The following is a 12903-nucleotide window of genomic DNA, read 5'->3' on the forward strand; positions in this document are numbered from 1 at the left end:
CCAGACTGACAGTGGGCACACTGGGGGGGGGGAATGCTGCCCTGTCACTAAGCATGCGCTTCCATGCCCAGCCCCAGGCCAGGAGGTTTATTCTTTTATAACAAAGGTTAACAAGCAAAGAGAACACAGTCTTAAGCCAATACCTGGTCCCCAGGCTGCTAGGTCACCCCTTCCAGCTGGTTCTCCAGCTCCTGGCAGCACCTTGTCTCCTCCAGCTCTGCTCCCATCTTGGAGTTGTGGAGTTGCCCCTTTACTCCAGAGACCCACCACAGGAATCAGCTCCACTCCAGTGTGACCTCTGCTGACTGGGGCTCAGCCTGTCTCAGTCCTGTCCCACCAGCTGCCTATTAGCTGCACTTTATAGGCCCAGGTGTAGCCCAACCCTCTTCAATTAGCTGGATTGGGCTCCCCTGCTCCAGTCCAGTGGCCCTGGGCTCAGTCTATCCACAGAAATCAGCGATCCTGTGACACAGACACTGAAAGCCTAACCGAACAGGTGCTATATTTTGAGGATTCCAATCCCGGGGAAGAGGGGAACTGGACACAAAGAAAACAACAGATGTAGCAAAGAAGCCATTTTTATCCTTCTTTATTTGTTGAAAATGTCACTTAAAAATAGTTCAAAATAAAAACATTAGAAAATTGAACTTGCATAAGTAGTAACAGTAAATAAATCTACATGACAAAAGATCAAGTGGAAGGCAGCTGACACAGAGCATCCATCTTAAGACAGACTAACCAGAACCTATTTACAAAGTACTGTAAACAAAGTAACTATGGCAACACTGCTATCCGTTTGACATGGCTTCCTTTCCTTTATTTATTTCTTTTATTTTATTTTTGGCTTGTTACGCTCAGTACATGCATCTGTTCCAAAAACGTACTAGCACATCCTCCAGCACATCAAAAATCCTATAAACATGCATATGTACACAGCATGGGTTCAAATAAACTCTAACTAGATGGATATATTTATACCTTTTGCCCAGGACTATAAGTCACAGTCTGGTTTAGTTCACTTATTGATTACAGTTCATGAGCCAAATGTGGCCTGGGTGCGTAAGTGCATGCCAGCCCAGCGAGTCAGAAGACACAGCTGGCCTGCTGCTGGAGCATGGGGTAGATTACTGCCTCTCCTACTCTGGCTCCCCAAAAATCAGTGGAGAAGTTACTCTGACAGGAGCAGCACAGGTAGGGTGACCAGACAGCAAGTATGAAAAATTAGGACAGGGGGTGGGGGTAATAGGAGCCTATACAAGAAAAAGCCCAAAAAATCAGGACTGTCCCTATAAAATCAGGACATCTGGTCACCCTAAGCACAGGGATGTTACTAGGGAAGTCAGAGAACCAGCTTCATGACATCCAGCGACACACCAAAATTTCACACTTCTGCCCTTCAGAAGTGAATGCATGTTAAAGCCCAGTGCCCGTGCAATGGGGCATGGACAGATTGCCATGGCCAGTGTCAGCTCAGTACATCTCAGCTTCACACACTCGATGCCAAAGTGAGAGGAGTCAGAGAGCTGGTCACTTCAGGGACCACCTACCATCGAGAAATAAGGACAGGGACAGTGAATGTTGGCCAAAGCAAACAGGGCCCAAGATTTAAAAAAAAAAAAAAAAAAAAAAAAAAAAATCAAAATCAAACAAACACAATAAAATGAAAACCCATTTGAAAATGCTCTGCCGCTTTGAATCCAGCTTTTCAGCCTAATTGCTTCTCAACCCCAAATGCAATTTGCACCACTCATGTTGAACTTTAATTGCATTAGGAGGGTAATAATTATTCCCTGTAATATTTCCTTCATGAAGAACTTAGAGTAATGTGCTATGATATGTGTCTACATCACTGTGGGACACTGCCCCTTGATATTCATTCTCACCAGTTAGAATACTCCAGACCTTCTGCTAAAATGAATGACGAATTGCTAGCAAGGAAAATAAAGCAACAATAACAAAACAAGGGGAACCCAGAGCCAGATAGTCTACATATGCACACTGTATGTGTTCTTTGATTTAGCAGGTATTTCTGCCAGCAATTTGTAAAAACTGTATACATTCTTACACAGGAGGGAGATTGACCATTGCAGCTCTTGTCAAAGCATAAATGTAAATATTTCTCCTGTTGCAACAGAATATTGTTTCCTATTATAAAGCCCTTTTTGGGGTGGACGGAGTAATTAGTGGTCATTGTCTTTTTTTCATAACCAAGGTGAAGGAACTACAAATGTTTTAAGTAGGGGAAAAAACCTCTAGCAACCCCTTGTCAAGCCAACTGTGCATTCCATAAAGGGGGGAGCACATATGGCAAAGTAAAAGCACTGGGAAAATATAAAACGTATTCACTACATGGAGGTTTAGAAAGTGAAAGTGTAACAGGACCCAGTATCAGAGGTCACGCATTAGAAACAGGCCTTTGGGCAAAAGAGAAGTTAACTGTTATGTTAACCATTTAGCTGCTAAGAGTTTCATCCAATGTGACTTCCTGATGTGCTAATGACAGAAGAAGATCCTACTGCTCCAAGGAGTTAAATTAAAAATGTCTTAAAATGTTAATTGCACATTTTCATCTGTATAAAGGCCACATGGGAACCACACTATTGCAGGGCACTATCTTGCTACAGACAACTAATGTGGGGTGGGGGGAATATTTGGAGGGGAAAACTTCCATTCTTGATTTTCAGAAAACAAGTGCTAGTTGCTTTTTGGTTTTTACCTGACTCCAGCTCAATAACATTTCCATTTAATAAATTAAGTACCGGGCATGTTAAAAAGCATAAAAAGGAAAGCATAAAAAGTGCTTACATTTCCTTTGTAGGAAACCACTGCCAAACCCCTCTTCTGAGTGGCAGTCATTTGCAGACTTCTTATTTGCTTCCAGTAGCAGGTACAATGAGGTATTAGTTGCTGCAGATGAACTGTGAATCTTAGACCCCTCGCTGACCATTTTAGCTGTTGACTATTTAATTGTTTGTGGTATGTGTTATATCCTTATGGAACAGAAACAAACTATTTTTCATTACCACTTTTTTCTTTGTAACAAAAAACCAAACCCCACAACAAAATACAATAAGGAGCAAGAAGAGGCAAAGCATCCAGTTCTGCTTCCCAAGAACGCCTGAGGTCACACGCAACTGCCAGCAGCTTCGTCCCGAATTCAAGCTAAAACCGAGGACTTGCGCCCAGTCTCATCCCTGGCACATTCATCAGTTTGCGTCAATAGCCTTCTGACTAACTTCTCTAAATCTTTTCTTGACTTCAGCTCTTCTTCCAAACATTGTTTCATTTTTTTACTCTCCTGCGGGGGGAAGAAAAAACCTGCTACATTTATTCTTAGCAAAGTTCAAAAACCTTATAGGCCCAAAAGAGCAAAGTATTTAAATATGTGGTTAATGTTAAATGCATGCCTAATGCTTTGCTGAACAGTAATAGACTTAAACATGTGCATAAGTGTTTTGCGGTAGCATGCCTTAATCGTCACCAAAAAGTGGTGGTGGGGGGAAGCCCCCCAAACCCAAACATACCCAAAACAGGGACAATTGACAAAATTTAGTGCTGGTTTCCAACGATTCGCAGACCAGGTCACTTGTGGTTTTGAATAAACTCAGGGTCTGATCCTGCTCAGCCAGAGCTGTGCTGCTATACCGGTCCACATCGAAGTAACTGGGACTTCACATGGGCATAAGCATCCACCTGCAGGAATCCCATTCCAGGACCAGGACTTCAAGGCCCTCTGGTAGTGGAGTGAGTCAAGAAGATCTAGAACTGGGGTGCAGGGGAGGGGAAGGAAGGATGCTTCCCTCTCCTACCCCAACGGGCATTAATGTTTACATCTGTTTATCAAAATTCTATAACAGGAACACTACGGACAATAGAGACTAAAGGACAGGACAATTAAGAAGCCAATATACAGCTGACAGAGGCTAAACCTGCTCTGCACTCGTCATATACGGAGACAAAGCACAGAGCCCCACGGATCCTGCAGCCACTTGGCACACAGAACTCAAGTTGAGGTCAGGGCTTGGCTACACTAGAGAGTTGCAGCGCTGGTGAGGGGGTTACAGCGCTGCAACTTAGGATGTGGCCACACTTGCAAAGCACGGCCAGCGCTGCAACTCCCTGGTTGCAGCGCTGGCTGTACACCCGGTCGAGCCTCGGGTGTAGGGATTCCAGTGCTGGTGATCCAGCGCTGGTCAGCAAGTGTGGACGCCCACCAGCGCTTTTATTGACCTCCGGGGTATAAGGAGGTATCCCAGAATTCCTGTCCACAACAAACCGGAAGAAAGGGAGAGCTCGGAGTTCAGCCAAACTGCTTATTTAAAAAACAAACACAGCTCCTGTTTGCTGAGCGAGCTGAGGCAGGCAGGGGAATTACTTTGGAATGTTCACAGCTGTTTGCTTGAAGAGAGAAACAGCACTCTCACACAGCGGGGGGGAGGGGGAAGTCCGTGTTCAGCAGTTGCTGATCTGGTCTGACGGGTATTTAGCAGTACATAATCTGCATTTAGTGAATGAGAGAGGAGTGGGGGAAGGGAGTTAGAACTTTTGAAATGATTGAAGGTAGGCACAGTCCTTAGAACTTGAAAGGCAGGGAGCTGAGAACAGTGTCAACTCCAAAAATCCATTCTCTCTGTCTCCTCCACGCTCCCTGTCACATTCCACCCCACCCCCCTCTTTTGAAAAGCACGCTGCAGCCACTTGAATGCTGGGATAGCTGCCCACAATGCACCACTCCCAACAGCGCTGCAAGTGCTGCAAATGTGGCCACACTGCAGCGCTGGTAGCTCTCAGTGTGGCCACACTGCAGCGCTGGCCCTACACAGCTGTAACTACCAGCGCTGCAAAACTGTAAGTGTAGCCATACCCTCAGTGTTAAGTATGCCTGTCAGGCAGCTGCAGGATCAGACCCATCATTTTGAAGGCAGCTGAGTTCTCAAACAAAGATCAGCTAATTGATAGAATGTGGGTAGAGCAAGGCCACCTGTTTAATCACTGCTCCTTACTGACAGCACATGCAGAAATACTCTAGTTACCTGCTTTAATTCTTTGACCTGATCTTTCAGTGCATAAACCGTGTCTACCAGACTTCTAGAAAATAAGCAGAAAATTAAGATAAGAGAGCTGAGGTGCAGTAAATCTACATCAGAATGATGTCTGCATACAAATAGTTGGGGGAGGTGCTGGCAGTTTGTATTTTATCTTAGGCTGCTTATTCCAGCAAGGCTATTAACATTTCCTGAGCTAAGTATGTGCCAGCACTTCAGTGCTGAGGGTCCATCCAGGAGACCTAGTTCTGGAGTCTTAGCAGAGGAGCATTTAAACCTCACAGCCATCAAAATGTAACTCTCTTTTCAAATTTTAGAAAATATTGTTTATCTAGGTCTCAACAACAAAACATACAAGGCATCTACATCGAACGGTATGCATGGAAGATGGATGGATGGATGAATCTGTCGGGGCTTGGCAGGAGCAGTAACGATTTTACAAATAAATAACCTGTAAAAAGGATTTACCTTAGCTGTCACAGTGAAAAATCCAGGTGCAGACCCTGAGCTGGTGTACACTGGCATAGCCTCCAATGAAATGGTGCTGATTTACACCAGCTGAGGATCTGGCCTCCAATTTTAAAAAGAAAAGGAGCTAAATACAAATTGGAATCAATCTTATATTCCTTGCCACCTGAAACTCACAGTGAATGTCAAGGGCCATAGTTTGTAAGGATGCACTGGGCATGTTCTGACCTGAGTACCTATATCCTTCCAATGACATCTACACAGAGAAGACATGGCCTTGGTTTTTAAGGTATCACCCAAAATCCACTGGAATTTATCATAAAGTTTAAAGCATAAACACGCAAACAGGGAAACCTCACGCACTTTTCCTCCGTGACAGTCTGACCATTGCTTCTTGTTTCCTCTATGATGATTTTCTCTTCCTCAGGCAGTAGGACCTGGGGTAGGGAGTCTTTACGAGAGCCTATAAACAAGAGTTGCCAAACAAAAAGAAAAACTGAAACCTGCCACAACAGCTGACACCATTTAGAAATCACAAGCCTAATTGTGAACTAGCTCACCCTAGTCTATATCAGGAACACCTCCAGTGAAGCCAATGAGGATAGATCATTGTGAAACTGCTGAAGGCAGAACTGGGTCGATTCATTATTTAGTTTTTATATGACAGTAGCACCCAGAAGCTCCAGGCAGGATGGGATCCCTGTTGTCTACACATGTCCCCTGCTTAGGGTACGTCTATACTACCCCCTGGATTGGCGAGTAGTGTTCGATGTATCGAGGATCAATCTCGTCTGGACGCGATATATCGATCCACTAATCAACGCCCGTACTCCACCACGGCAGGAGGAGTAAGCAGAGTCGACAGGGGAGCCGCAGCAGTCGACTCGCCGCTGTGAGGACGGCCAGGTAAGTTGAACTAAGATACTTTGACTTCAGCTACGCGAATAGCATAGCTGAAGTTGCGTATCTTAGTTCGAACCCCCCCAATAGTGTAGCCCAGGCCGTAGAGGGTTTCTTCAAAGGCCACGTACAACATTCCTCTTTTGAGCTAACTTGCCATTTACACCTTGATAATCCACTAGTTTCTGCACAAACAACGTACATCCAGGAGTAAAACTTTCAACAGCACATGCAGAGGCAGACAGGCCAAGTCCGCTAACAATGAGAGCAGAAGTGACTCCACTAGGTCCCCACAATGCCTACACTGCAGTACGTTAAATACCCACATGGAGTCAGCACCCAATTAGCTGTGGCCATTCTCAATCCAAGCAGCAGGAATACTGAAAGAAGGTACATTATGGGCAATGGCCTAATTCAGCAAAGCACTAAATCACGTGCTTAAATACAAGCATGTGTTTAAATCCTGTTGACTTCAATGGGACAGCAAGTGTTTAAGTGCTTTGCTGAAGAAGGATGGACTTAAGCATGTGCTTAAGTTAACTGAGGCTAAAGCAGTAAATGGCAAGTTGTTGGAGGCACTGCCTGAATCTAAAATTATTTGATTGCTTATAAATTAAAGTATTTGTTTAGGGTAGGAACCATTAGAAGATACATGTTTCATGGGTCCCAATTTAAAAATGTTTCCTCATCTGATAGTTCACCAATTGACTCTGATCTCTCACCAGCACTGATAAATAGCTGTAGTTCCAGAGTTTCACAAAATGTTAGATACTCGGGTTCTCATGAAGCAGCTTGTTCTTAAACATGCGGCTGATCAAGAGATAATATTCAAGCTTCCTTTCAAAAGCTACCTATCAACCTGAGATTAGCATCAGTTTCTCTTACTCACAGCCACAGGCACAAACTAGGTTTGTTTAATTCCTACCAAGTGCTAGTGAAGTAGCTGTGTACTACAACCCAAAGCGTCTGCCATCTTACCTCCTACTTTCTCATCCTCTGTGATAGAAGAAAAAACAATAGCAAATAAACCACTAGATGTATGAAATGTACTTATCTTGATGATTCAGACACCACGGTTTCTTTGCACAAGCTTGATTGCCATATGTTGCAACACTGTTTTTTTCCTAAGAGGTGATGATCATTTCAGATACCTTGTGAATTATGTAATAGGTTTGTGTGTCTACCTGAACTGAGAGTTTGCTGAAAACCTGCACCAGTGCAATAGGCCTCAATAACTTTCAGAATCTGGGCATCCTCTTCTAGTGCAGCAGTACCTGCAAAACATTACAAATATTGGCTAAAAGCAATATATTTTGGCTTCTTTTTTCTCTTTCAAAACCCTTGCAACAAACTCACTTACGAGGAGAGACAGCCGTGCTTGTATGACAAATAGTATTGTCTCTGGGAGTAAGGCAGAGGTGATAGGGACGGAGAGCTTTGTATGTCACAGGAAGGCCAGTTAAGTGGAGTGGTGCCTACCTCTGGCTGAGGTCTGACTAAAGGAATGATGGGGATACTGGATAGCAAGTGCTGTGAAGGGTGAGGTAGCTACTACCCATGGTATGAAGGACTTGCAGGGGAAATAAGTGCACTTGTTAAGAAGCTGCAGGCTTAAAACCCCACTGCCAGGATCCTCGAGAGAGGTACGACTAAGAACCAGGACGTCCTGATTTCTAATTCTGCCTCTGTCACTGTCTCACTCTGTGACCTTGGGGAAGTCACTCATCTCTTTTAGGGTTTTGTACTGCCACTCTTCATCACAGTATCTGATCCCCTTCCACTTAAAAATCAAAAGTTATGTCCTAAGTAGACTTCATGGAATCTCCAACAGATCTCCCTTAGCATGATAAAAACGTTTTTGGGGGGTGGGGGGAGGAGAGGGAGAGAAGGAGAGTTAGATTTTATCAATTTTTTTTGTTGGCAGGGGTTTAGCAGTACAAGAAGAAGCCTGTATTGGGAATATTACTCTTATGTTGGAAAGCTTTTTTGAAGAGAGAGGTTTTGCAGAGTTCCTTAAAGATGGGCAGACACTGAACTGGCCTGATCTCCTCTGAAAGTTAGTTTCATAGCCAGATCCCCTTGACAAAGAATGTTTTGTCCCCAGCTTTCACTGGCTTCCTTCTTGGGCTTTGTGATCTGCATTGTCCTAGAAGAGCACAGCTATTGTGACTTAACCGCTTTGAAGATTATCATCTTGGTCCCTGTTTCCCTATCTGTATGGTGAGGACAATAACTTCCCTACCTTTCTCATAGTGATTTTGTGATGCTTAAATCAATGGTAAAAGTGATATAAATGCTAAGCATTCCCACAAGAGTCTTACAAAACTAAGATAGATGGCAGCTGTGCATGACATAGTGGGAAGCTTATGAGGTATGATGAAGGCTTTCAAAAAATCTCAAAAACAAAGTACCTTTAGTTATTTATGTGCAACACAGGATGCATTGAACAAATGGCTCCGTTTTCATTTAAAATCTCATGCAAATTACTTTGCAAACAGAACTCCCCTACAGAAAAGAAAACACTTACTTTTTCTAATAACAAACTCCTCATCAGATGCTTTTCTTTCCGTTTTCCTTTTAGGAAGAAACTTCTTCATTGTCTTTGGACTCTTGCTGGAATCCTATAGAGAAACAGACTTTCCTTCTAAATAAGAGTCAAAGGTAGCTAAAATAGCAGAGCAATTCAGACTGATGTGGTTCATTGCATTATGCACTAAACTCCTTTGCACGCAATTATAAAGTTAAGGAACTTCACAGCACTTAGCGCTATTCCCTGCACTAGGTTTGTGTGCACAAATCCCAGTAAAAGCAATGGGAACTGTGCATGTATCTCAAGGAAATGACTGAGGAATAAAACACAATCAGATGAAATATAATCTTTTGGTAAGTGACTCACATAAATTCACTAGAAATATCAGTATGATCAACTTTTCTGTGGTCAGTTATAAAATTCCCTATGGAACTGTATACATGTTAATTCCTATATTACATTTTTGTTTATAATATAGAACATATCATAAATGATACAGTGTTTATATATATATACACACTATATCTGTGTGTGTATAATTATAAATACCTTCCCACACACATATGTATGAAATATAGGCATATACACACAGAGTTAGTGTCTGATAAGATTGTAAAGATAAGAAACAAGTTCTTAGTTCTTTTGTTGAGCCACAATCATTCTGATTGATTTTGAAAGCATTTGTATATGACAGGTTATGTGTAATATAAATATCAAGGCTAAAAGATCTAGTAACTATACAAATAACAGGGGTGTCATGTTTTTCATGCAATTCAGCCTTTGTGTCACAGTCCTAAATATTTTTGGTGAACCTGTTCAAAATGTATATACCAATCAGAATTGAGTCATACTGTAAATTATTAAAAGCAGGCACAATTAGGAAAAAGCAAACAGGAGAAGAAGGATCTGCTTAATAAAGGTCACAGCACAAGCATTCTATGTTACAATAAGCCAAAGAGATGTATCTACCCTTACCTTTAAGATATAAGACATCCTCTAAAATGAATATGTAAAGAAAGAGAAGATGAGAGTGAGTGGTCGATGATTTTACTGACCAAGTTCATTTAATCAATAATTCTAAAACAACATTTAAATGTTAGTGTTGCAATTAATGTGTTACAGGGATTGTCACACCCTCAGTATCAACATGCAAAAGAACCAAAAAGAGCATGGTTTCATGCAAAATTATGAATGTTGAAAAATAAATGAAATATGAAATACATGGCAAGCAGGCATTCATATACTCCTAATACAGCAAAAATAGTGATCATGCTTCAATGAGTAGTAGTAGGATGTCAGTAAATACTGCTTATTTATAACCATACATCTTAGAAATGCAATAAATCACGAGAAATCCAACCTCAATATGCAAGCTAAGGCACCGACTCTGCAGCTGCTCTGCATCCACAACTCCCACCCACCCAGACTCGTGGAGAAGCTGTAGGGTCAGGGTCAGGCTCAGGGGTGTTGCTCTAGGCTCAGATTTGTTTCAAGAACAGTAACCCTTTCTTCAAGTCAATGGGGCTGAGGGAACATTTGGTGTCAGGGTGGCAATGTCCCCTGGCGTGCGGTGAACTGTGTTTTCTAAAGTAGAATGGGACCCTATTCTAGCGGAATTATTTTTTTTTCCTCATCAACGTCCTCCTAAATGAGAGACTGCTACAGTGCAAGGCATTGAAATACACCAGAACTCTCCTCCTACTTCACTAGAAATAGAGTGTCCCCTATAACCATCGTCAATATGGCCCAAATCCTCAGCAGGCACACAGGGCTCCCAACACGGTGGAACCACTGTGGATCTGTTGCAGAAGAGGGCAGAAAGATGCCAGGAGATTTTGCAGGGAGGTGTCCACACACGCTGTATCCAATAGGGTCCCGCACCATGGGTTTCTGTGGTATCCATTTGCTCTGAGGACAGTGTGGTGTGGACAGGGGTTGATTGAACCTCTATTTTTCCCTTCCCTAGTGTGGGCTGCAAAGGCCACAGAAACTATTCTAGTCCTTAGGATGGATTAGCAAAGTAGCTCCCTGGCCTGATAACCTGCTGTCATGTGTTCCCCAGCAGTTAGATAAGTTTCATAGCTGAAGTACTGAGGGCCAGATTTGCTCCTACAAGCAGCTCTTACTACAAATGGTTTTGTGGGGTCTCTGGGAAAGACCCACAGAATCTATATGATATGGGTTTTGAGGCAAGATTCCTCCTCCAGGTGCACTCACGCACGTGATGCCCTCTGACCCAACAGAAGTTGCTGTTTGCACAGAAATATGCTGCTGTAAGAAGAAACCTTACAAGTCATGCAAACCAGGTAATTTTTCAAGCTAGGAAATGTGTGTCACACCCCATTACCCCAAATCCGGACATGAAAATTTACCAGTGGGCACCTGCTCTGTAATTTCAAATTATGACTAGAAACAGAACAGGAAAAATGACCCAGTTTACACTGAAATGGCAACACTGATACACAGTGCGTAAGCAGGGTTCTGGGGTTTCCTGAATGCAGCTAGCTATGAGAAAGAGCACAAAAATCTGTGAAATTCCGTCCTACGAACAAGAAACCAATTGAAATTTCAGTGGATGTCTAAAAATCTCCTTTCTTTCCGTCAAACTCTGCACTATCCCCCCAAGACAATAATGAATTTCTTTCAATTGAAGCTCTAAATTCTCTTTTCAGAAATGGATTTTTAAAATCACTTTTATATGTCTCATAACAGGAACCTGACCTGGTCTGATTTCTCATCCCCATTACATGGTTGTATCCATGAGGTGCAGCCTAAATTTTAAAAGGTCTCATTCAAAGCCATTACTGTGCGCCACGTAATTGTGGGAGGTGTAAATTAAGAATGCATTGTGTGGAAGCCCTTTGAATCACTTAGTGTGTGAACAGAAATGTTATGCCTTTAAAAACGGAGCTGAGTACTGGCTTCTAGTGCATGAACAAAGCTCCAGCTGGAGTTCATCTGAATTTACACAGTGTAACACCAAGATCAGAATGTTGCCTTATGTGTTTAAAATTTACGTTTTTTCCTTCCTGCTCAAAGTGGGTCAATCAATTAGTGCACATTCCAGATGAGTCATGTCGGGTCTGGTTCTACTTGGAATTGGGGTTCTGATTTGCAAAATGCAAACAGCTCTGAAAAGGCTTTAAGCTACAAAATGATGCCAGGGAGGGTCCACAGACAGATCCTAGCAAGTGAGGTCCACTTCCCAAGACCCCTCTTCACAATTGGCGCTAAAGAGTACCCTGCCAGGAACCTCAGTAGAGTGAGTCTGAGCTGAATGGCTCATTCCTAGATCCAATCCTGCCAAAATGCATGTGAGGCATGCTGGTAGGGCAGCGTGAGACACATCAACTACCCATGCTGGGCCTGGTCCATAAACATTAAATAAGTAGCTTTTAATTATCAACCTGACATCTTTCCATGAACACTAGCTTCACTTACACATTTTAAATTAAGGTTTGTGTGGGTGGGGGCTGGGAGCTGCCACCAGAACATTGCCCCTTAGCACCAGTGGCAGGCTAATGATTTTGCTGCCCCTAGGCCCTGAAATAATTGTCACCCCTGGCCCCATACGAACTTATTAAACATCAATATTTTTAATATCAACACCAATATTTTCACTTTTTACTTCACTACTACTTTCAACTATTTTTTCTGTTTCACTATTGGCACTAACTGATACGACAAAGAATCTATTTTGCACATTTTTGATATCATTTCATTTTCCCTTTCTTTCTTTTGTATAGCTTTTTTTTTTTTTTTTTTAACTGAGAACTGCTTAATTTCTTCCTTCCGGTCATATTATTAATGTTTAGTATTCTCGTGAGTACGTTTACTAAATGGAGTTGTGCCATCACTGGTGGTTTCAATACGTGCTATGCGTGGTAGAATCGCGGCATCACTGATGCCGTGATTACAAAAATGCTGCTATTATAAATTTCCCGCCCCTGTAAATTTGTC

At 42.5% G+C, this 12903-nt stretch overlaps 1 protein-coding gene across 5 annotated transcripts in view; it reads right to left on the bottom strand.

The window, feature by feature from the left end:
- Positions 1–573: 573 nt before the first annotated feature.
- ARHGEF6 (Rac/Cdc42 guanine nucleotide exchange factor 6) overlaps positions 574–12903 on the bottom strand; it is a 56829-nt gene continuing 44499 nt past the window's right edge. For 4 of the 5 annotated variants that reach the window (XM_050964855.1, XM_050964851.1, XM_050964852.1 and 1 more), the window contains 6 exons: positions 9919–9939; positions 8941–9034; positions 7598–7687; positions 5877–5976; positions 5034–5088; positions 574–3298 (listed from right to left, as the gene is read on the bottom strand). In XM_050964855.1, coding sequence (XP_050820812.1) covers positions 3158–3298; positions 5034–5088; positions 5877–5976; positions 7598–7687; positions 8941–9034; positions 9919–9939 — 501 coding nt within the window. In that variant the 3' untranslated portion in view covers positions 574–3157. The remainder of the gene's footprint in view (positions 3299–5033; positions 5089–5876; positions 5977–7597; positions 7688–8940; positions 9035–9918; positions 9940–12903) is intronic. The other variant, XM_050964853.1, reaches the window with a different exon arrangement.

The sequence above is a fragment of the Gopherus flavomarginatus genome, chromosome 8 (genome assembly GCF_025201925.1).
Source record: "Gopherus flavomarginatus isolate rGopFla2 chromosome 8, rGopFla2.mat.asm, whole genome shotgun sequence".
Classification (NCBI taxonomy): Eukaryota; Metazoa; Chordata; order Testudines; family Testudinidae; genus Gopherus; species Gopherus flavomarginatus.